The sequence below is a fragment of the Meleagris gallopavo genome, chromosome 3 (assembly GCF_000146605.3).
Source record: "Meleagris gallopavo isolate NT-WF06-2002-E0010 breed Aviagen turkey brand Nicholas breeding stock chromosome 3, Turkey_5.1, whole genome shotgun sequence".
Lineage (NCBI taxonomy): Eukaryota > Metazoa > Chordata > Aves > Galliformes > Phasianidae > Meleagris > Meleagris gallopavo.
The window spans coordinates 3,134,889-3,159,454 of NC_015013.2; the positions used below are offsets into that span (position 1 = coordinate 3,134,889).

Consider the following 24,566-nt stretch of genomic DNA (forward strand, 5'->3'; position numbering starts at 1 on the left):
AAACAAACAACATAAGTCACTAAAGGAGAAACAATTGGCCTTTATTGTCTCACAAGCAGATGGAGCCAAGAGTTGCAAATCTTAATGCTTTTCCATTTGGAACTGTTCTATGAGACATGCTATAGCTGTAAGCTAGTTCCAAGCAAGCATTTATCTGAAATGTATCCAATAAAATAGATGCGGTGTGAAGGGAGATAAATCATATGAAATGTATATCCTGTAATATTATTTCCTCTGCTATTGATAATAAAAAATATTAGAAGACAATATTTCTTGGGGAGATAAGATTTTGTTGTAGGGTGCTTTTATTCAGTACTCCTCTATGACGTAATTTTTCCTTTATGAGATAATGCAGTTCTTTATATCCTTTTTGTAAAGGAAGCTGTTGACTTCTGAGGACAGTGTTTGTCCCAGAAACAAATCCTTGCTTTATCCAAATTCTGCAAAGGTTAATGCGAGCTGCTAGACTTTTTGCCCGTGTTAGATTAGCAAGGTGCTGTGATGGACAGATGTTGAAAGCTGTACTCAGTACTGGCTAACCCAGTGTCTGGTCACCTGCTGTAATGAGATTTTGGATTTGAGCATACTGGGCAAGTGCTGTAAAAATGGCACTGATGTGTTTTTGTGGGTTTTCTTTTGAAGTGGAAGGATTTTTTTTTTAATAATGAGTAGATAACACAGCTCAAGTGTTAAACTACAGAGAACGAGCGAGAGTTATGGGTGTTTCTGTTAGGGCACAAACTTTTTATATTAGTTTCATAATGACTAATTTTAGTTTCATTGAAAAGAGATGATAGATGCAATCAGCATCTGTTGCAGCAATTTTGTTACATATATGTACTTTGGGGAAGTTCAGTAAAGGACAAAGAGAAAATAGCTGAAAAGTGCTAATAGGAAGGGACATAGAGGAGGATATAAGCAATAGCAGTTGCACAGATTAAAATCAAAGAAATATGAGTAGGAATAAGAGATGCCTTTATGAGAATTTTGAAGTAGATATTGTACAGTGCAGTGGTGACCTGAGTTGTTTAAGTGCTGTGTCCTGTCCAGAGTTTTCACCAAGGGAGGTGCTGAAGAGAGAACCATTCTGGAGAGTCTTTGGACCTGTAGCCCCCAGATGCCCATGTAGCATAGTATCTACTCTTAAAATAGTTGTGTACTCAACACGTGTAGGAATTTTAGGAACTGAATGAAGAGAAAATGGGTTAAAAAAAATCCCAGGAGAGAGTATGGAACCATCCTTCCCTTATGCTTCTACCTCTTAACAACAGTATGAGTGACAGCAACCACTTCCCTAGCATTGCCTAGATTGTAGTATGGTGTGAATTGCTGAAGCTCTTGCACATATTGCATGTGTCCCATCCTTTCTACTTTCACACCTTCCTGCTTTCTCTTCCCTTAGCACCTAATCCCATCAGTTCAAGAAGCAAATAAAAAGTAAACTACTTCAAACCAAATGCATTCTTTTACAAATAGTTCAAGGCTTCTTCACAGTGATAGGAATAAAACACTGCCAGCATGTCTGATCAGCACTCTCTTCAGTTGATGCTTTTCTCTTTACCCTGAAAATTTGAAATACAAGAGAAAATGAGTTTACTTGTTTTATGAAAACATATGATTAATGTTGGTCATGCTGTTTTCTGCTGGCGAGGAAGTTCAGTGCAAGATATTTTGCATGAAGCCAGGTCTTTCCAAGTTACAGAGGGTTGGAGTTGGTCTGCAAAAGGAAACTGTTTTCTAAAGATGTCTTATTCCTCTGTTTCCTAAAAATCTAGAAACAAAACTGCTTTGATTCTTGAAAATCCAGAACCTGGATCCTTGAGATCCCTTCCAAACCTGGCCATTCTGTGATTCTGTACTCTGCTCTGCTAAATGCTACTCCTCGAGTATTGTGTTCACTTTCACTGCAAGAAAGACACTGAGGCCCTGGAGCATGTCCAGAGAACGGCAACGAAGCTGCTGAGCAGTCTGGAACACAAGATAGAGAGTGACTGAGGGAACTGGGGTTGTTGGTCTGGAGAAGGTGGAGGCTCAAGGGTGATTTTATTGCTCTCTACAACTACCTGAAAGGAGGTCGTGATGAGGTGGGGGGGGTCAGCCTCTTCTCCCTGGTAATTAGCACTAAAATGAGAGGGAATGACCTCCAGTTGTACCAGAGTAGGTTCATGCTGGGTGTTAGGAGAAACTTCACCAAAAGAATGGTCAGGCACTGGAGTGGGCTGCTGCAGGAGGTGATTGAGTCACCATCCCTGAAGGTACTCAAGAAACATATTTCATGTGAGAACATAGGTACTGACATATTTTTATGTACTGTTTGCAAGGGGTTATTTTCTTGTAACAGTGAAGCATTTCTGAGAAGCAAATACTGGATACCTTACCCTAGTTCCAATCATCAAGCTGACTGGAGAGTAATGTTAGTCCTGTTTCCTAAGTAGTAACTCTTATTTGGGATTCCTGTTTCTCCAGTGTTTTCTTAAAATTAGAGATATTGAAGGATTTGGTTATTTCATAAAAATGACTGTTATTAGACTTTGTCCTTTTTAGGTGTGCTGTCTTTGGAGACTGAATGCCAGTCATCTAGAACAGGGAGGGGAACTAGGCCTGATATTCTGTGTATGTTGGTCGAAGTGAGAACTGCAGTTTTAAGTTACAGGAACACTAAGAGTATGCTTAGTCTATATCCTTATGAAGATGGGGGGGGGAAAACGTGCTGAAAGTTAAATGGGACTAGGAGTTTGATTATTTCTTCATTGCCTAGGGCAGGAGGAAAGGAAGATGAAAGAGCTTTATGGTTTGAACCTTTGGGTATACTGCTGTGCTCATGCAATACTCTTTTATCCCATCTTTTTATTCCTATTTAAATGGATTATGTCCCAACATACTTAAAGTTACAAATAGAAGGATCTAAATGGTGTTCCACACAGGCATTATTTCCCTGTTTTGAGCACTGGCCCTTTGGGAGCAGTTCCGTCGAACTGACGCTACTGTGAAGGCATTATTCTGTTTTGGCAGCAGATGGTGCTGTGGGCTGTATTGTGAGCAGCACACGGTGAGATTTGTTTCCCAAGCCTCTGTTTTCACCTGAGGAAAGCAGTTCCCCCTTGTGACAATTCTTGAAATTTCCAAATCCATCAGTAGCAGAACCCAGAGCCTTTTTGATATGTGCTTGTGCTGGATGTACGAGTAGAATTAAGCTTTGGCATCTAGCCTGTGTCCATTTATCCATCTCCTGGAAGGACATTTGTGTGAACTGCAGTTCAAGTCTTCCCGTTTGTTCCACAGAAGAGATTTAACACCTGCTGCATAGCCTTAGGGTGTGTAAGGTTGTTAAGAGCTGCCACCCCTCTTCAATGCAGCACCATATGGCCTAACTTGCAGAGCTCTAGGAAATACTTTGTAGATGTCAAGTCTGTGGACGCCTACAGACTAAATTTTGCGTGTAGCTGCTTGAAATAGCTAGAGCAGTGATCCTGAATCGTCTGCCAGCCCCATCACCATGTTTTGTAGTTTTCTCCTTAACTCTCCTTTGGCAAGTATATCCTAGCAAACACTGGCTTCTGTGTGTGTATATTGAGCAGTGTCAAAATGCCTGAGATGCTCTTGCTCTTGGGAGTTTTGGAAACAGTTGTTCATGAGGAAAAATAATTGATAAATATGTTTACCTTGTTTTTCCATAACACTTCTTTGTGTTTCTGCATGAAATGCAAATATTAAAGACACTTCCAAATCACTTCAGACTGCATTTTTATGAGTGTTTTTTTGTGCCCCAGAGTGAAATCATGCATTTTATTTTTCCTCAGTGAAGTATACATACTTGCAAATCACAGGAACTTTCAGATTGCTCTTTTATGTAGACCTGTTGGTGTCCATTACTTATGGATGTGACTATACCTCAGCTCCAGCAATCCAAAATAAATGCTGAATCTATCTGTATTCTGCTAGCAATGTGGGGCTGGACAACTGACTCTCTTTGGAGATTGTCAGTGCTGTTTCAGCCTTGAGGGAATTGTTGGAAAGTGAGGTAAGGGGCTCTCTCTGAGAGAGAGCATGTAGGACTGGTGGATAGTTTCATGCATGCTTGCATTCCTAGCTGGCTGTGTGGTATTTAAAAACAAGATCTATGCTTGGTCACACAGGAGGTCCTGTCTTATGGTAGGCCTGTTTAGTTCCCAGATTTTCAAACTTCAGACACGGGTCTTTGGGTATCTGATTTTTCTCACTTCCCCTCCTCTTTTAAAAATAGTTTCTGGCATGCTTAACAACTTGGTTAACATTAGGAGAGCTCCTTTTATGTTAAGCCTTGTGGCTTTTTGCTAGGAATAAATGCTGTATTTACTGATTTTTTTTGTTGTTGTTGTTGTTCATTTGTACAGTGTTAAAAATACCATGGCATCAGGGTTTTTGTATTTTCTGGACTGCACTGCACTGGTGAAGGCATGCCACCCTTTGATTGAAGTGCAGTGTTAGGGATACTTGCTGTCTTCTGACGTAACTTGTTTTGGAGCATCAGATGGGAGCTGAAAGTTCTCCGGAGTCAGGATATTTTAACTGAACTTGCTTTCTCTTCCATACGTTCACATGCAAATATGTTGGGGGAGGTAAGTTGCTTTTCAAGAGAGATACTTTGTGTCCCTTCTTCCTCCTTTCCCAAAACCAAATGCTGTTCAGAATGTTCATTAAAAAGCTGTTTTTATGTGGACCTTATTCCAGAAGGGGATGCTGGCTTCTCAGATCTTAAATGATTATTCTGCTTTTATATCCCAAGAACTGTTGCTATTTTTCTAATGTATATGGAAGCCATGTGCCAGTGTATGAATAAATGCCTGAAACTGTCAGTCTAAAAAATCATACTGTGAATCCATCTTTGCCTTTGTCTTGGCTTTGACTTGGGGAAGCTGTGGTCACCTTCCACTGTACAAAAGGAATCCAAGCTAATTCATTTTCTTTTTTTGTTCAACTTGCTTAGGACAGAAGGAAAAAAGTAAAGAAAACACTTGAAGTAGATAATTAATACATCATGTTCATTTTTCTGTTATTGAAGATAATTGTTCAGATCTGTGTTCATTGACTGAGCACAACCAGTACTAAGTTTGTAGCTCTAGCAGGATGTAATTACATGAGGGCAACACGTAACTCCTGTTGCTATTTGTGCTGCTGATATGTCTGGTCAGACCACTACAGAATTTTTCTGTAGAAGTCACTGTCTAACATCTGACTCTTTGTGTCTTCCAGCTTGCAGGATATTTTTGGGTTTGTGTATTAAGGTACAAACATGCAGAGTCATAACATTCATGTGAGAAAATCTACACAGCAAACAGGAAGCGAGTACTGCCATCTCTTCTAGTGTAGGCTGGTGCCAAGTATCAGCCCGTGGTCTGCAAACTACTGCTCTCCAGCTCTGCTATGTGCTACTGTTATTTTGATGGATGGCTGCAAGTAATCTTAAGACAGAGTAGTTTAGCAGGGAAGAGAGAACGTGTATTTTTTCTGTCTTCTTTTCTTCAAGATCTCCTTTGTAGTTTTGCTCTTTCAGATGAAGGCAGAAAAAAAGATGTGGTGATCAAGAAATGGCTAATGTTGAGCAGAGAGTGCTCAATAATGCTCCAGCAGAAAATCAAATATTTGTGATTGTGACAACCTTCTGCTTTTGAACAGAACAAATGAAGAAGTTGAAAAGCTTTGATTCCAGCAGAATTAGTCCTCTGTAATGTGTGTATTGTGTATTTGAGCCTAAAAATCTGCTAAGCTCATTGTTCTGTAAGTTATGCAGCCTTTAGAACAGAGTAGAAACATTTTTTCTCTTGTTAGTGTACTTGACTCTTTCTACACATGAATAATTTGATGAGTATTCTTTAAAAAATCATCGTTCATTGTCTGACTTTAGATACAATGTGCTCACAGAGATGATTCTAGTTGTTGTCTCCTCAGAATTGATGCACAAAATACAGAAAACCTGATCTAGACAAGTTGTTTCTTGAGAACAATGAATGCTATTTTTCAGCTTGCTATTTATTTAGTAAATGATGATTCGTACAGAGTCTTTATGAAATGTTCTGTCAGTGGCATAGAACTGCAGTACTGTAGGACATTTTTATATTACTGTATTAAAAAAATAGCATTTTGCATCCCACCACTAGCCAGTGTCTGATCAAAAATGATGTTATTTTTGAGGTTTAATTCCGACAACAGAACAAATAAGTGCTTTTTCAGATTTTAAAAGCAGATGAAAAAATACGAGCTTTTCCTCTTTGTGATCAGTTGTGATTTACACAGACACCTACTGTTGCCACATTAGCAACTCCTTGTAATGAGATTAGCTGTGAGGAAGGTACTTGTTTTTTAGGAGATTTGTTGTCATTGGATACTGCAGTCTTCATTTACATTACTGGGAAGTGTTATTTTTCCTTCAAGTCTGTTTCAGTCTCCAGCAGTACATCTATTTCTGCTCAGTTCCTGCCTCCTGCCTCTCCCGTTGGCATCACTATGATCACAGAACCAAACACTGCTGTGTGTACTTTCTGACTCCCCAACTTGCTCGGTGACACTGCTCACCCCACACCCAGTCACTCCTTTGTGCTAAGAGCAGAATGGCCATTCTGCTCTCCTAATGACTGTGTCCTTCGTATCAAGAAGGTAAACCTTTCCTGCCAGCCATATCTCTCCAGTGTGGCTTTGAGATATTACAGGAGGTAATGAAGTTGGGCCCTGTGAGACAGGCTGGAAAGCCTTTGCTATGTGCAGCCTCTTCTGTGCACAGCCAGGCAGTGGTGATGGTGGGACCTGCCTGCCCACTGAAGCAATGTTCATCTGTGTTAGCAGCACAACAGCTCCTTGCACCATGCTGCTGAGAGTCAGATGAATGCTGATGAGCTGTGGTCTGGCAGCTGGTGGCACCCAGCATGGGCTGCTGCAGAGAAGCAGGGTCCTGCCATTGCTCACCATTGTTGGCAGCCTGCAGTAGGGCTACTGCTGCACAGTGCCTCTCTGGGAGAGGCTCTCACTGTTGCTGTGATCCTGCACATCTTCCGTCATACTGTCTACAGAGTTTTACATGGAAAGAAATTGAAGAGACTCATCAGCTGCCTCAAATGGCATACCAATGGCTTGTTAAAAATGAGTCCCACACATCCTAGAGAAAGGGATTGGACTCCATTCAGCAAATGGAGGTTGTAACAGAGCAGTGGAAGAAGGGCTGAGATGTGCTCTCCTCTTTTTACTCTTTCTTCCATGCAACCAACTGGGGGAAAAAAACCTACTACTACTACTACTTCTTTGGGCAGTAAAACCCTCTGTTTCTGCACAGCACGCTCTCCTTTCCTTCTCCAGGGCAGGTAGGATGACAGTTGGTCTGCCCAGGATTGGTTGTTTTCTTTGTTTTCCATCGGAAAAGTAAGAATAAATGCAAGAATTGCCTTCGTTTCCCAAGCAATTGGGCAGTGTTGAGAAGCTGCAGATAAAAAAATAGCTGTGTGGCATCCTGAAGTGACATAGTAGCTAGAAATATGTGAGCAGTGTATCTATTTGATCAGGCATGTGTAATCAGGCACGCACCACTGCATTACTGTGAGTTGTATCTGCATATGCAGCAAGAATAGCTGTGCACAGCCCAGATACGGTGGGAGGAACGTTACTATTGCACTGTTCCTAAGGATTCTTATTCCAAGTTTGCATTTTTCTTCTATTCCCCGTCATTCCCTGCCCCCTTCCAGCCTCTATTTCACATCCTCTTTTCATCCAACCAAATTGTGGTTTTTCCTTGACTTTCCTCCAAGGTTCTTCATCATCTCTTCTACCTTCTTGTCTAACGCAGTCCTTGTTTCCTTGCAAAGCCATTTTTGGTTACTTCATGTACCTTCAGGTTTTTGCTCCTTTTGTCCAGCCCTGGTGTATCTTTAGAAGGGAGTAAGCAGCCAGCATTCCAGTCACTGTTTTGCCTTAATTTTTTGCCTTAATCTTGGGTTCTGGTAACGTAGGCACACCTCTAATACTAAGCCTAAGCTTTTGTGGAATACCTAGTGTTTTATGTGTTTTCATTGTTATGGTACTTCGGTGATTTGCCTGTTTCCTCCAAGCTCATCAACACAGGAACAATATATATGTTTTGATGGCAATGTTAGATTTTTAAACTGAGATACATTTCTAAATGCATTTTTGCCAAGGACAAGTTGATGTTTTCCTGCGTACAGAACATTGGGCCATATCCTAGTAAGCACCCCAGGAATGTTGCTGCTTTCCATGAGTGTCTGATGGACCTACTGAAGAGGGGGATGCTGGAACATGCAGAGGCATGCACCATATTACCAAGATGGGATTGCAAGCTGTAGAGACTAAGAGTGGCTTCCTCGCAAAACCCTGAGTTTGCTTTAGTAAGCTGTGGTGGTTTAATAGCGAGGGGTAGCTCAGCAGCACCCTCTCTCACTTACCCTCCTCAAAAAGAGGGGAGAAAACACAACGAAAAAAAGCTGGAGATAAGGACTGGGAGACCACTGACCTACAGGCACCATCACAGGCAAAACAGACTCAAGTTAAAGCAGATTAATGCAATTTATTGCCTATTAGCAACAACCTACAATATTGAGAAACTGCAAATGCTTCCCTGCCATCCATACCCTCCTACCTCCCCCCAAGCAGCACAGGGGAATGGGGGCTACTGTCAAGCCATAGCGCTTGTCTCTGCCACTGCTCTGCCCTGCTCCATGTGGGTCCCTCTCATAGGATGCTGTCCTTCCCAAACGGAGCCTGCATGGGCTTCCCACAGGCAGCAGCTCTCCCAAGAACTTCTCTGATGTGGCTCTGTACCACTGGGTCCATCTTTCAGGACTGTACTGCTCCAACATAGAGCCCCACGATTGGCAGCTTCCACAGCCTTCCTGCTCCACCACAGCCACGGACTGCAGTTCTGTCCTGGACTGCACTCCTGTGCACAGGGGCTCTCTGTGAGCTGCATCTTTCTTCAGGCCTGCAGGGGGATGGGCTAATCCACTGTAGACCTCCCCATGGGTTGGAGCTGGCTGTGATCTGATATGGGGCAGCTTCTGGGCTGTGCTCACTATAAACCATCAGACAGTGTATATTTTGTCCACAGGTTCAGTGCCTGATGGGGTCTTTTTAAAACCCCATTAGCTTTATATATATATATATATATGTATATGTGTGTATATATATATATATATGTATGTATATGTGTGTATATATATATATGTATGTATATGTATGTATGTGTGGAATATGTGATGAACATCCTATAGATAGTAAATTCTTGCTCAGATCTTTTGTGGAGTGCATCAATTGCCCTTTTGGTGACAGCATTTAATTTATCTGACCTGCCAAGGTTAGCATGTGCTGCTCTGTTAGTACCAGTCTCCAACCACACTGGGGCAGGTTAACAATTAAATTGTGATTAGTTGCTCAGAAGCACTGATAAGCAAAAAATCAGAGGAGGAGGAACTTTGGCTGCCTGCAAGCAAAGCGTCAGTTTTACTACCCTCAGAGTTATCACCCTCCCTAATTAAAATCCTAATCAATCCCTTCTACCCCCTGCATGCGTGAACCTCCTGTAAGTGGGACATAATGTTATCCATTGAGACTTAGAATGTGTGCAGTGCAGTGCAGGTGGTGCAGGATTGTTGCACAGAGCAACTGTTGTGGGTTCAGCAGTTGTTTTTCTTTTCTGATTATTTAGTTGCATTTTTTGAATAACCTTGAGTGGGGAATGGTTGTTTGCTCAACCTCATGCCCTTGCTTACACTCCCGCATGTAGCTTCTCTTTGGAGTGTTCATAACATCACAGACATCTTGTTTTATGTTGTCAGTGGTATAATGTGAGTTAAAAAGGCTTATGTTTCTGTAGAGCTTTGGGTCAGTATAAACTGATGCTCTTGGCCACCTTTCTTTTATGGAGGAAGAGTTGGCTGCAGCATCTGGCTTGCAACAGCCCTGTATACTTGTGTCTAAAATACAAATGTTGCTAGCTCCCTGCCTGAATATTTGGGAAATTAAGTCCTGCCCTGCTGCATGTGCATGACTGCGTTTGATGAAGTCACTGCTGGCAAAATGTAATTATTCATAATTATGATAAATGATGCATAATGCTCATACTGTGAACTACAAAGTTTTGTCTGCTGCAGCTTACCTGACTGCTTAGAAAACCCTTCAGTTTAAGTACACAAAGATCAGAAACAGCCTTCAGGAATTGGCTGTTTGTGTATTGTTGAAAATTGGTCTGTGTGAAGTCTGAGGAACTTGCTTCTGTTCCCCAGAGTTTCTCATGATATGGAAAAGCAAGAGCTGGCTTGTAGGACAGGAGATGGCTTGGTGATACAGCAAAATAGAAGGAAGTCTGGGTGGGCACTGTTCTGTATCCTTGAGGAAAATCCTTATGGATACTCAGCCTTCTGGTAAACAAATGGAGACATGTCATTTTTCTTCTTTCTTTATTACTGTACAACTTGACTTTCTGGGCTTTAGGTCTTGTGTTTTTCTACAATAAGAAAATACTTTTTGTACCTATCAGAAGTGTGTACTCACATCTTGTGAGTAGAAAATGCTGTGCATGAAGAAGCAGGTATTAATTGTTTGCTTTTTCTTCCCATGCACTGGATTACCTTGTTTCGTGGTCATTGCTATCAGCATGTGGCAGTGATGTTTACAGAGCACCCCTGAGTCAATTATCCTAGCTGGATGTTTTAAAATACTGGATGCCAACGTAGCCATGGGTATTTGTAGCTGTAATGGCTGAGGTCAGGTCTCTGGGGGCTGTGGATGTGAATTTGACCCTGCCTTCCAAGCACTGTTAGCACACCTCATGGCTATGCAAGTGTTCTGTCGTGGTAGAGAGGTGTCCTGACCCACTACAGAGTATCAACCCTCGCTGGTGCAGGTGGGTATTAGCACCCACTGGAACAGATCTAGTCACACACTAAGCTGTACCAACTTCCTTTCAATACATGTTTTTCCCCTTCTGTTTTGTCTTTTAGTGTCAAGATGGTGCTGATGTGGACCAGTGGGGACACTTTCAAGACTGTTTACTTCATCTTGAATCAGGCCCCGTTACAGTTCTCCATCTGTGGACTTCTGCAGGTTTTTGTGGACATGGCTATCCTGCTGCAGGTTTACTTGTACAGCTCCTACCCTCAGAAGCCCACATCCCACACCATACACCCTGCCAGCACCAAGGCTCTGTGAGATGTGCAGCAGGGTGGACTGCAGGCCCGTGGCACTTGAGAGTCAGCCATGCACCTCCTTTTCCACTTCTAAGTACTTCTGCATTGCTGAGTTGAAGCAGAAATGAGAAGAGAATTGAAAATCTGGCTGCGCTTCCAGCTCTGGAGGTTCTATTTGAAATAACTTGTTCTCTCTGTTCTCAGACTTTGCTGTACAGAACTGTTTCCTGGTGGGAGGGGGGCACTATTTTTGCATATGTACCTATGAGCCTTATCAGTTCACATATGTTTGTATATTAATCACAAGGGCTAGATGTTTTGTTTATAATGCTATTTAAAAAATGTTACACCACAGAAATTACAGGATATTTTGCCTGAAATCGTCAACTATTTATATAGTATGAAGTCTGTATATCGGTAGGAAGGTTATGGCATATGTTAGCATTCATTATCTCCACAATATAGGAAGAAGTGTTGAAGAGCAAATGCAGGAGCTTTCTCTTTTTTTTTTCTTGAAGAAGGGAAGGGTGTCTAGTAAGCAGAGAGGGGTAGGGAGAGAGGCCCTGCAAAGAGGTGAGCAACTGAAAACAAAGCTGTCACATATGGCATCAGCATGCATTAAAATGAGTGGTAGACACTGATGCCTGCTCAGTGTGGCAGACACATACATCAGGGTGAGGAATGGGGTCTGCATATGGGTGATGCTGCACTGCATGTAAAGCAGGCACAGCCAGTCAAGTGGTCAGCCATCAGGAGATGTGAACAGGAGATTGCAGGAGGGGCTGTAACTCAGAACTCAGTTCTATGCTGATGCAGCAAGATTTGCAGACAGGCCATACCATGCTCAGAGTGCAGCACAGCCACAAACCCAGAGGCCAGTAGTCGTGCATTGCCAGTATTCTAGGAGGTAGCTCTAGTTGGCAAATGAGAGCCACCGAGTGTCTCCACTTTCATTGCCTCAGAGCAGGCAGTGAAAAAGTCTGAAAGAGTCCTATTCCTATGGTCTCTAGTGGAATAAGACTAGTATCTTGATTTGTGGAGGCTGAAATTCACATTTGTGCTGCTTTGTACGTTCGGGTGTTTCTGGCATTGACCCAACGTGGAAGGGATCCACATTTTCATTTTTCTGTTTTTTAAGATCTTCCAAGCTCTTAGGAGAACCAACAGTTAGAAAGAGGGACTGGGGCAGAGAGTTTATTTATAGAGTAGTTCTTGTCTGTGCTGGCTGTTTGCCAGCATAGGTCACCATGCCCTTTCTGAGCACTGCACGTGTCTGGAAGCTGTGGGTGGTGTGTGACCTGCAGGGAACTGCGGCCAAGCCCCTGTGCTTCTGCCTGTTGCTGTAGGGACACTGCTGCCATTGGTGTGAGGCAGCTGCAGTGAGACCCCAGCCCAGCTGAGGTTTGCCTTCCTCCCAGCGAGACCCCTCCCTCCTGCTGGCAAGCCCTGGGTGAGTGCAGGCATGGCAAGAGGGATGGGGCAGATTCTTGATAAAAGTTTTGTTTTTTTTTTCTCTCCAAGATTAGTATAAGAGCTTATATTTTTTTATCGATGGCACCAAGTCTGAGATTTAATACCTTCAGTATATAAATTAGGTATTTTCCCTACGCTATTTTATTTGATACTCTCATGACCTGAGTCTGGACCGTCTTGAGGGGTGGCAAGCCATCCTCTGGGGCAGCAGCCCCAGGCTGCAGCAGTAGCTGTTTGACGCTGGGTTGGAAACGCCCATCGCGAGCAGGGAACAGTGAGCAGCCCTGCAGGCAGTGCCGCCTGGCAGACCCGGGCCCCTCTCACTCCCAGCAGCCCAGGCTGGTGTCAGGGCTCCTGATGCGCGTGCCATTTTGGCATGCCCTGCTGGCAGAGAGCAGAGGTCATGCTTGGAGGCTGAGCCACCCTTTCTTCAGTGGGGCACTGCTGGATGGGAGAGGAAAGGGGGCTCCCTCAGGAACCCTGTCTGTCCAATAGATCTGGCTGAGCAGAGCTGTTCTGAGGGCTGGGCCCAGCTGCTTTGCCTGGCTGCTGCCTCCACGCTCCCCGTTTGACACCCTACTCTTCTAGGCCTGAAGTGACCTTACAATGACAATGTACCCTGGCGTGGCAGACTATGAATGTTTTGTTTCTCCTTTTCCTCCAATGTTCTGATTGCATTTAAAGAACAGCTTGGCTTTTGTCTTTTTTAATCAAAAACATAATTAACAACTGGCGTCTCCGATATGCTGCTTTAATGAGGATTGTATTTCTACTGTATGCAAATGAACACTTTCCTGTGTGTTTTAATGGTCTGGGTTTTGGTTGTTTTTTTTTTTTAATAACTTGTAATGATAAAATTTTTGTATGTGCTAGTCTTTTTTTAATCTATGAAATGGGGATATCAGAAATACATTGGTGTTAAGAAAAATGTTTCGGTATGTGATAGCTTCAGTTGGGAGTGCATATTTTTGGCCACCTCTTTGAATTTGAACTATAGGTATTACTGATAAAATAACTTGTTCTTTTTTATGGGACTCCTTCCTGGGCAGATTCTTGAGTCTGTCGTCAGTACCCAGACTGGTCTCATTCACACACAGCTGCAAATACTGGAAGAGAAGCCAGTGAAAACACATCTATCTTCTGTTTATGGCATTGAATAAGGTAGGACTCTTGGCCAGGAACTCCTGAATATCACTTTGCAAGATACATTACAGACAAAATGTTACAGAACTTTGTTCTTTATTTGCCAGGAAGTATCTATGTCAATGATCACCTCAGAGATTAAGAAATGAATTACTTTAAATACATCTCTTTGATTTTCATAGAGTTTGTTTTCTCTGTCAGTTGCAATGTTTTTTAAATAAAAGTTATCTATTACACATAAATTGCAGCATTTGTTTTGTTTTGGTATAAAATGTGTGCTTCTTAAGTGTTACTGTAATTTATCTTGCATATAGCATCCCTAGGAATAATTGGCATGCCCTGTTCCTCCTGATGGGTAAGCAGAAGGCATAGTTTGTCCTAGGTCATGGTGCAAGATATGGATTCTGGATTTCTGCCCCAAGCTCTTCATACATTTTGAAGTGAACTTAGCCTCATGATCTTTTTTTAAGTTACCTTCTTCTGTGCCTGTAAAAAGAAATTGCTAAGAGATAGTATATTTTGTGTAGCCTAAAAAAGTACTGTGCAAACTGTACAAGGAGATGGAAGGTGGGACACAGTTGAGGTACATGATTGTTCAGTCTCTACACGGGGGATGAGGAAAATGGGTGTAATCTCATGGCCGGCCAGTGCGTGGCTCCAGGTACTGCGGGGCTGCCACTGGCTGCTCCAGAGTTTGCTGCTGCTACCTGTGGTGGCTGATGAGGCTGGAGAACGGGAATCGGTGAGGAGGGAGAGCTGGTGCAAGGGAAAGAGGGCTAAGGAGAGGAGAGAAGGGAGACTGATTTTGTAGAAATCAGGGCAGTCTGGAGAGTGGAGAGGAGGGAGGTGGGAGAGACTAAATATGCAGTAATAAGGGGTTGAAAGGAGACTCCTGTAAGGGAGGGTAAGGGTAGGCAAATCTGTGAAGGGCAAGTAAGGACGGAGGAAAATGAGTTGGTGGGGAATTAAGTCTGAAAACTGCCTGCCCTGTTACGTTCTGTGTGCAATTGAGAGACCGGCCCAAGCCATTCCAGCAACAGCTGAGGCTGCATGCACTCATTTCTCAGTGTGTGTTCTGTCCCAGGCAATGCTGCTGTGACTCGCTGCTGCTCCGGCCCTCACTGAAGGGAAGCCACTGGCACTTAGTGGAACGGTAGGAAGCCCCTGTGCTCACAGCTGCCTCTGGCACAGTGCTAAAGATAGCCACAGGGCTCTTGTCCCACTGCCTACAGGCACCAGGCTTGCTGAGACCTGGGCAGCACTCAGAGCTCTGCAGTGTGGAGCATCAGTATTTCATTGTACATTCGGGTGTGTGTAGCTACTTGCAGAGCTGGTGCGAGTCAAAACACCAAAAGGCAAAGCTCAGATTTGATGCTTTTGATTCACATTGGACAGTAAAGGAAAACTTGGCCTGGACATGCTGCTTTTTAAAATTGCAGTGTGAATTTAGAGGGAGGTGATTGTCCCCCTCTACTCGGCTCTTGCGAGGCCCCATCTGCAGTGCTGCATCCAGACCTGGGGCTCCAGTACAAGAAAGATGCAGAGCTCTTGGAACAAGTCCATAGGAGGGCCACTAAGATGATCAGAGGGCTGGAGCACCTCTCCTATGAGGAAAGGTTAAGGGAAATGGGATTGTTCGGCTGGGAGAAGAGAAGGCTGCGGGGAGACCTCATTGTGGCCTTCCAGTACTTGAAAGGAGTGTATAAATAGGAGGGGGAACGGCTGTTTATGAGGGTGGATAGTGATAGGACAAGGGGGAATGGTTTTAAACTGAGACAGGGGAGGTTTAGGTTGGATATTAGGAGGAAGCTTTTCACCCAGAGGGTGGTGAGGCACTGGAACAGGTTGCCCAAGGAGGCTGTGGATGCCCCATCCCTGGAGGCATTCAAGGCCAGGCTGGATGTGGCTCTGGGCAGCTTGGTCTGGTGGTTGGTGATCCTGCACATAGCAGGGGGTTGGAACTGGATGAGCATTGTGGTCCTTTTCAACCCAGGCCATTCTATGATTCTGTGACCCTTAGCTTAGGCCTAAGTTCCAAGGGTTGACAGCCTTAGCTTTGTTGGTGGTTTCAGTAACAGAATCAAAATATACTGGTAAATAACCATACAGTCTGAATACCTGTAACAACAGCTGTTAATAAGATAAATTGATAAAACAAAATGTGAAGCACACCCAGAAGCTGGACAGATACCTGCACATACAGCCTTGTAAAGCAGCCAGGGCCCAAGCTGCATCTGCATCTGGAAATGTCCTGATAGGAAGTGCAGGCTTGTGATTTCCATATCTCTGTCCTGCCCCTTCTGTGGCCAGTAGAACCACACTGAATTTGTTTAGCCGTCAGCCTCTTCATCTGCCCCTTCCCTCTTCTCTGCCGATGCCTTGTATTCTTAAGGCTGTAGTTTGGAGGACCCTGATACTGTGAGAGCAATAGGTATTCTGCCTCTGTAGGGCTGTGAGGCTGTCATAAACTCTGTCTATTCTGGCCCTGTTGATGTATGACAGTGAAAAATATTCATTTTTCTCAGTTAAGGTTGCTAGGAAGTGTGAGTTGGCTGTGACGTGCCATATGAGCAGCAGAAATTGTGCCACTCCAACACTGTCCCTTTACAAGTTTGTAACTGCATCTTAAGTCTTTCAAATGATTATTGTTGGCAGCTGCCAGAATTCACAGAATCACAGAATTGCAGGGATTGAAAGGGACTTCTAGAGATCAAGTCCACTCTCCTGCTAAAGCACAGGTTGCACAGGTAGGCATCCAGATGAGTCTGGAATATCTCTGGATAAGGAGACTCCACAACCTCTCTGGGCAACCTGTTCCAATGCTCCATCACCCTTACTGTAAAGAAGCTTTTCTGTGTCTTTGTATAGAAGTTCCTGTGTTCAAGTTTTAGACCATTGCTCCTTGTCCTGTTACTACACACCACTGAGAAGAGCCTGGCCTCCCACCTCCCTTTAGATATTTATTAATCAGACTCCCCCTCAATCTTTTTTTCCCCAGGCTGAACAGACCCAGTTTATTCAGCCTTTCCTCATGTTGGAGATAACTCCCAGGCTCCTAATCATTCTTGTGGCCCTCTGCTGGACTTATTTTAGGAGATCTCTGTCTTTTTTGATCTGAGGAGCCCAGAACTGGACACGGTGTTCTAAATATGGCCTCACCAGGGCAGAGTAGAGGGGGAGGATCACATCCCTCAACCTGCTGGCCATGCTCTTTTTAATGCACCCCAGGATTCTACTGGCCTTGGCCACAGGGGCACACTGCTGGCTCATGGCCAACCTGTTGTCTACCAGAGCACCCAGGTCCTTCTCTGCGGAGCTCCTCTCTAGGAAGTCATCTCCTAACCTGTACTGATGCATGCAGTTATTTCCCCAAGTGCAAGACTCTACACTTGCTTTTGTTAAACATCATCTGGTTTCTAGCTGCCCAGCTCTCCAGTCTGTCCAGGTCTTGCTGAGTGGCAGCACAGCCTTTAGGTGTGTCAGCCATTCCTCCCTGCTTTGTATCATCAGAAAACTTGTTGAAGCTGGACTCTATCCTTTCATTCAGGTAGTTAATGAAGATGCTGAACAAGACCAGACTCAGCATCAGTGCCTGTGGAACATCACTAGTTACAGGCCCCCAACCAGGCTCTGCTGCTGACAGCTCTGAGCTCTGCCAGTCAGCCATTTCTTAATCTACCTCGCCATCCACTCATCTATCCTACACTTCTGAAGTTTCATAACAAGGATCTTGTGGAAGAACTCGGATACTAAATAAAGCACCTTAGTGTAAGTATGCCTTCACATTTTTGATCTGTTGTGACTTTGCATTCTGCATTTCCATTCTTCAGACTCAGCATTTTACCCAGTCCTACTGACCAGCACATGTGTAGCATCGCAGCCTCTGATCTGGGAGCTCAGGTCATGGTGCTCCCATCCTCCAGGCCCAGCGACTTTCTGCTCCCCATGTCCCACCATCACTAAGCGCTGCCCAGCAGAGGCAGCTTTGCTCCGATGTGCAGTGAGTCTTGGTGCTGTACTAGACAGAGGACATTGATTTTCTCTGATGCAAAAATAATGTGTACTACGCTGTGCTTCACAAGAAACATACAGCTCCCTAGTGGCAATGGCATGCATTCAGACAACAGCACAGCATTAATTTTGGTAAGAGATAAATGGCCTTCAATAATTTGTGGGCTGTGTCAAAGGAAAACCGACAACCATGCACAAAGCCAACAATTCTCCAGCTGCTGATCAAAATAGTGAGAATCACTCATGGTTGCAGTCATGCTGGAAGAAGTCATTGTCCTCTGGTTATCTTTTATGCCTAGCAATGTTGTGCATCAGAACTTTATATGGCTTCCAAAAATAATTTGTTTAAACGATTCCTGGTTTATATTTGTTTCCTCATCTGTCATCGATAAAATGAAACTTTATTAAAACCCAGACCTGACTAACAGACATAATGAGTGGGTTTTGTCACTTTATTAAGACTCTGTGCATGCTGGAATTAATTATATGTCGTTCAACATTACAAAGAATTCACTACTGTAGGGCTGTATCAACTTAATGGAGCACAGCAATAATACGATGTGTCATCTTCCACAAAGCTGCCGAGATGCAGTTAGGTGTCTCAGTGCAGGTTTTTTCATGCTGTAGGCTCAAAAAAGGCATTAATGGTTATCTGTTAGCACTGCCTGCGTGAAACTCTTCATTCTGCAAGGATATCTGCTCTAAGATGGCTCTTTTAAGAGCAAGATAATACTGCTGTTGATTCATGGCCCTCACCAGCCCAAGGAGATGCATTCTGCACCCTACAAAGGGCTGCCTGATTACTGCATTCGTGCCAGATATGAAGCTTTGAGCAGCATGTGATGTGCATAGAATATAAAATGCCATGAAATGCTTTCGGATGTGTGTTTGCCTGCTGAATCTGTCAGGGCTCACCTGAAGATGGAGCATACAAATGCTCTCCCCATCACCATGCCATGCAATGCCCACGCACACTCTTCACTTTGCTGGCGTGCACTTAGCCAGCCACAATGCTGTGTGTTGATGCCAAACCTTAATAAGCCTTAATGCAAGAAATTCCTGTGTCAGGATTAAAAAAATTAAAATCTGCAGTGAGTCACAGCAATGTAATTGCTGATATTGATTTGCCAGGAGTCTGAGTCAGCCCCAGCCGCATCCTGCATCCCCTGGCCCTTCTGCTGGCACAAGCAGATGAGATCCCTGTGGGCAGGTCACAGATGGCAGCCCTATGCAGGCAGCTGTGTTTGGTTTGTTGGAGGGGACTGGGGCTGAATGTTGGGATGCACACCTTTACACCAACACCACCTCCCACGTCACCTGAATCGTAAGCACCACCAGATGCACTTGTTCGACAACAAAGGTTCCAATTTTTATTAAAATAAAGTGTAGCATTTATTTTCCCTTGCTCCATTCCTATAAGGAATGGCTCAGTACAGAAGTCTGATAGTGTAGGGTAGGCGTTATAATATAAGCTGATAAAACCCAACAAAACCCACTTTTAATACATCAGCTCTTGCTCCCTTCCTGGCAAGAGGCAAACAGGAAGGTGACACCATGGTTGGTTCCTACAGCTCTGCTAATACCAACAGAGGTGTAGGCACAGGAGGCAACTGTGCTCCATCTCCCACTCCCTGAAAGTGAGAGTCCTTTGAAATGCATGCAGAGCTGCACAACTCATCTGAGCATGAAACTGCACACTAGAGTACCTCAGAACTCATGGGAATGGCAGCAGTCAGCAAACATGGGGATGCTACCATATGATTCATTTTCCCTTTCAAGTGACTGCATTTTTTTTGGAAAATTGAGAGGAACAGCCAGAATAATAGTTCTAATTTTTAGATGAGAGGAATGTCTTTTTCTTAGTAGGAGAAAAGAACAACTAATGCAGGTCTCAGCTCGGGCCGGAGCTCACTGGAGGAGTTACACTGACTTCCTGCAGCTTGGACCAGCCCTGTTTGTACATGGCTGCAATCACTGACAGCTCCACGAGGGAAGATCACGCAGAGCTGGAAGCCATTGCTGACTTAATATTGCCCTCCCCTTTTTGGGCTGCATATATTTGAGGCTTATTCATCTGTTAAGTATGTTTTTGAGATGGAAAGAATTAAAAGAAGGTGGAGAAATGTGATTTCTAAAGGTATTCGTTATATTCTACAGTGAGCAAAGAAAAAGAATCCAACAATTTAACATTCAGTACCATAGTCAGCAAGATGTCTATGTATATTTCTGTCATGGGGCTAAGATACAAAGCTTACTGTGGTACATACGCATATTTACTAAATAATGCATACTGAGCAGCAGCACAAGTTGGAGCTGGCGGCTGGCAGCCCAGACCATAGTGCTGATTTCTAAGAGAGCAAACCAAGTCCCCTGGAGAGCTGACGGGATTCCTCTGTCCTTCTCTTCTCCTCATCCCTTTGGTTGTCTGAGGTTTGCGTTCCTTGGGTTCCTTGGCAGGGCTGCTAGAACAGACTTTCAGGGCGGGGGGTGCACGTGAGGAGCGTCACAGGCAGTGGCGGGGCAGGGAGGAGGTGGCTGCTCACTGCCCAGCAGCAGCACCCGGCCACCCTCTGTGCTTCCTACGGCCTCCTGGCTGGCTGCTCCCAGGGACTCACAAAAACAGGTGCTCAGGAGAAAAGAGCTTCCCTACAGTTAGCGATGGAGCAAAGCTGTACTTGATAGAATTTCTAGGGACACTTTTCAGTGAGCCCCTAAGATTGAAAGTTGCTCTTAAGGGACAATCTCGTGTGTGTCTGTCCCTAATATATGCAGTTTGGGAGGTTCTGCTTGCAGATTGATCCTTCCCCTCATGTTCACTGCTTCTTGTGCTGCCAACTCACTCCTTTAGCTGTGGAGAGTCAACAACTTCTCTTGGCTTCCTGGTCCAGCACTGGCCGGCCATCCTCCCTGGCAGCATCTGGAGGGGATGCAGCAGTGAGCCACTGGGAACTGCCGCCACCTGCGAGTTTCGTGCTTTCTTCCAGCTGGTGCATTTGCCTGCTTGCTGCTCGCTGCTGCTGCTCTTTTAGCTCACTGTAGGAACGGGAAAAGGTATGGAAGATGGAAGTGACTGGGAAGGCCATCAATAAAATACCGCTCAAGATACTGCTCAGGGCTACCACCTGTCCGGGGATGCTACGAGGCACCATGTCCCCATAGCCAACAGTGGTCATGGAGATCACAGCCCACCAATAGCTGGTAGGGATGCTTGTGAATTCTTGCTTGGCTCCCAGTTCACTCTCAGCCAAATACACCAGTGGTGAGAAGAGGGCCATGGCAACACAAAGGAAGAGCAGGAGGAGCCCAAACTCCCTGGTGCAGCGGCGCACAGTGAGCCCCAGAGTCTGCAGCCCCAGCGAGTGCCTCGCCAGTCTCATCACGTACAAGATGCGCAGGGCCCGCAGGAAGCGCAGCACCAGGCCCACTCGTTCCAGGTACTTGTTCCCTGCTCCCCCGCCAGGTTTGCTACTGTTTTTTGTGGAAGCCACGTCCACAATGAGGGAGACGTAGAAAGGCAAGATGGCCAGGATGTCGATGATGTTGAGCGGGGTTTTCAGGAAAGCACACTTGTTCTCTGCCTGGATGGACCGCAGGAGAAACTCAAATGAAAACCAGGCCACGCACACTGTCTCCAGCACAAAGATGTCATAGCACTTCTGTGAACATTCACCCTGGGGGGAAAAGGAGCAGGAAAAACAGAATAGGAAAAATTTAGTTAGAGAACAAACCAAAGAAACAGAGCTGTAGTTCTTAAAAGTACCAATACCGTGTTACAGTGATACAAATTGCTAGCTACAAAGCTATGATCATCTCTACTAAGAGCAGATAACTGAAAAAACACAGCAATTAGCCATGACTTTGGCTGCAGGACAGGTTAATGGAGACTGCCATGAATTTGGTGTGATGGTATCAGCTGTCAGCCAGACAGCCCCCTGCTGAAAAGCTGGTGGCTCACACTTCACTTCCAAATTTTTTAGCATCCTTTAGAAATAATTAGTACACAATTCAAAGATTTTGATAAATTGAAGATTCCACCTTTCCTTATCAATAAATTGCATGCAAATGGCTCATAAACACCTACAGCATTTATGTTGTGGTGCTCATAGAACATAGAATGCTTTTGAAATGATGGTGAGCAATTATTAGCCCACTACCCTAGAGTAAAAAGCTTATACTGACAAATGTAGGTATTTCTCGAAGAAAAAGAACTTGACAGACCATTTTTAATTACGAAACCTGTAACAAATAATAGCAGAATCATAGGAGCATTTAAGTTGGAGAAGACTTCTCAGGTCATCCAGTCCAACCATTAACCTACCACTACACCACATCCTCATCACCACATCTACACATCTTTTCAGTATTTCCAGAGATGGCGACTCAGCTGCTTCCCTGGACAACCTGTTCCAAAGCTTCACAACCCTTTCGGTGAAGAAGTTTTTTCCTAATATCTGCACTAAATTTCCTCTGGTGCAACTTCAGGTCATTCCCTCTTGCGTTGTTGTCACTTGCCGCTTGAGAGAAAAGACCAACCTCTGACTTGGTATGACCTCCTTTAAGGCTCTCCTGAGCCTTCTTTTCTCTAGAGTAGATAACCCCAATTCCCACAGCTGCTCCTCATTAAGATCTGTTCTATACAGACTTCTTTGGACCAAGATGACCTCTTCAAGATTTCTGAGGTAGAAAAGTGTTGGAATAAAGTGCTGCAAGCTCTGTTAGTGGAAAATAAACAGAGCCCCAGTTCTTTTGTTACAAAGCCTGAAAGCAAGCTAGCTTTGGAGCATTTGAACAGTGATGAACAATAATGGCGATGATGACTGTTCTTTGTTAATTCAGCAACGAAAATACTGTGGTAATTCTCCGCTACTTTGCTGCTAGTAACTCCCACTGAATAATAATCAGCTTCTCTAAATATATTTTTATGCGGACAATTACTGGGCCAGTACCATTTTCTCTGTAAATGCTCGTATAAAAGTGTTTATGTGCTGGTGGCTTTGAGAGGAAGGGAAGTGTATATTTATCTAAGGGATGTGTGTATTTATTTGGTGAACTAATCTGACTTGGAACAGTTGATGAAAACCCTTGTAACCCTGTGGATTTCATCCACAGTAGTGGGTATGTAACTCCCAGTGAAGGCAGTGGGAATTAGATACAAACGTAAAACCTCATTCTGCTTGCTATGCTAAATTACAGCAATGAAATCTTATTAAAGAGTAGTTAGGTTGCGTCAAGCTGTTCTCCAGTTCACCACCAGACAATCCAAGAATCTAGCAGAACTACAAACAGTTCTGCCCACACACTAACCACAGGTGTCTTCTTTCTTGCTACACAGAGCTGAGGAAATTTTTACTGCACAGCAACACATCCTAATTCCACTGCCCCTTAAGTGTGCATACAGTGTTTTATCCTTGTTGTGAAACATAACAGCAAAGGAGAGATGGGACTTTCTTCACTAGCTACAGCATTTCTCCAAACGTGGGGGTGTGACTGGATGCCTCTTCCAGGACTGTCAGCAGAAAGAGCAGTGTCATCACAAAGACATAACAGACTTGTTACCCCAAGACATATCCCAAAGTGTTGAGGCGCTCTTCTCCAAGACAATGAATAAGAGATGTCAAAGTGAAAAGGAATCTTTAGAGCCTGCATCTATGGTCTTTGTAGTAAACACTATAAAAGATTTACAAGCTAGAGGAAAGAGGATGCCATCCAAAGGGACCTGGACAGGCTAAAGAGATGGGCCCATGCCAACCTCATGAAGCTCAACAAGGACAAGCGCAAGGTCCTGCACCTGGATTGTGGCAATCCAGCAAACACAGACACAAGTTGGGTGGAGAATCGCCTGAGAGCAGCTCTGAGGAGGATCTGGGGGTGTTGGCTGACATCTCAACATAAACCAGCAAAGTGTTCTTGCAGTCCAGAAAGCCAACCGTATTCTGGGATGCATCAAGAGAAGTGTGGCCAGCAGGTTGAGGGAGATGATTCTGCCCCTCTGCTCTGCTCTCATGAGATCCCACCTGGAGAACTGCGTCCAGTTATAGGGCTCCCAACATAAGAAGGATGTGGAGTTGTTGGAGCAGGTCTAGAGGAGGGCCACAAAGATGACCAGAGGGCTAGAGTGCCTGCCTCCCCTACAGGGTCAAGCAGAAAGAGTTGGGGCTCTGCAGGACAAGAGAAGGCTCTAGAGGACCTTATAGCAGCCTTCCAGTACCTGAAGGGGGCCTACAGGAAACTGAGGAGGGACTTTTTATGAGGGCATGTAGTGACAGGACAAGGGGAAATGGCTTTAAACTGGAAGAGGGTAGATTTATTAGACTAGATATTAGGAAGAAATTCTTTACTGTGAAGGTGGTGAGACACTGGAACAGGTTGCACAGAGAGGTTGTGGATGCTCCCTCCCTGGAGGCACTCAAGGCCAGGCTGGATGGAGCTTTGAGCAATGCGGTCTAGAGAGAGGTGTCTCTGCCTATAGCAGGGGGTTGGAACTAGGTGAGCTTAAAGGTCCCTTCCAACCCAAACCATTCTATGATTCTATGACTGTAGGGCTTTTTTAATTCCACTTTCTATTAGCATGATACACATTCCATTGTTTCGCAGGGGGTCATGCTGTTATGGAAAGAAAAATCATTTATCTCACTGAAAAAACTGCTGCCAAGATCTTAAGCATATTGCTGGCAGGAGAGAGAACCTTGTTTTACAGAGTAGTAGCTCAGAGTTTTTAAGTTCCTCTCTAATTTTGATGGATGCAATGACTAGAATTTATATCTGCCTCACTGAAAA

General features: G+C 44.3%; 2 protein-coding genes across 5 annotated transcripts in view; one reads left to right on the plus strand and one right to left on the minus strand.

Annotated features, from left to right (window-relative positions):
* The window catches only part of SLC66A2 (solute carrier family 66 member 2), a 57,300-nt gene extending 43,280 nt beyond the window's left edge, over positions 1–14,020 (plus strand). The window contains exon 6 of the mRNA XM_010708272.2: positions 10,977–14,020. Coding sequence (XP_010706574.2) covers positions 10,977–11,184 — 208 coding nt within the window. The 3' untranslated portion in view covers positions 11,185–14,020. The remainder of the gene's footprint in view (positions 1–10,976) is intronic.
* Positions 14,021–18,263: 4,243 nt separating this feature from the next.
* KCNG2 (potassium voltage-gated channel modifier subfamily G member 2) overlaps positions 18,264–24,566 on the minus strand; it is a 64,488-nt gene continuing 58,185 nt past the window's right edge. For all 4 annotated transcript variants that reach the window (XM_003204691.4, XM_031552719.1, XM_031552720.1 and 1 more), the window contains exon 3: positions 18,264–21,460. In XM_003204691.4, coding sequence (XP_003204739.1) covers positions 20,648–21,460 — 813 coding nt within the window. In that variant the 3' untranslated portion in view covers positions 18,264–20,647. The remainder of the gene's footprint in view (positions 21,461–24,566) is intronic.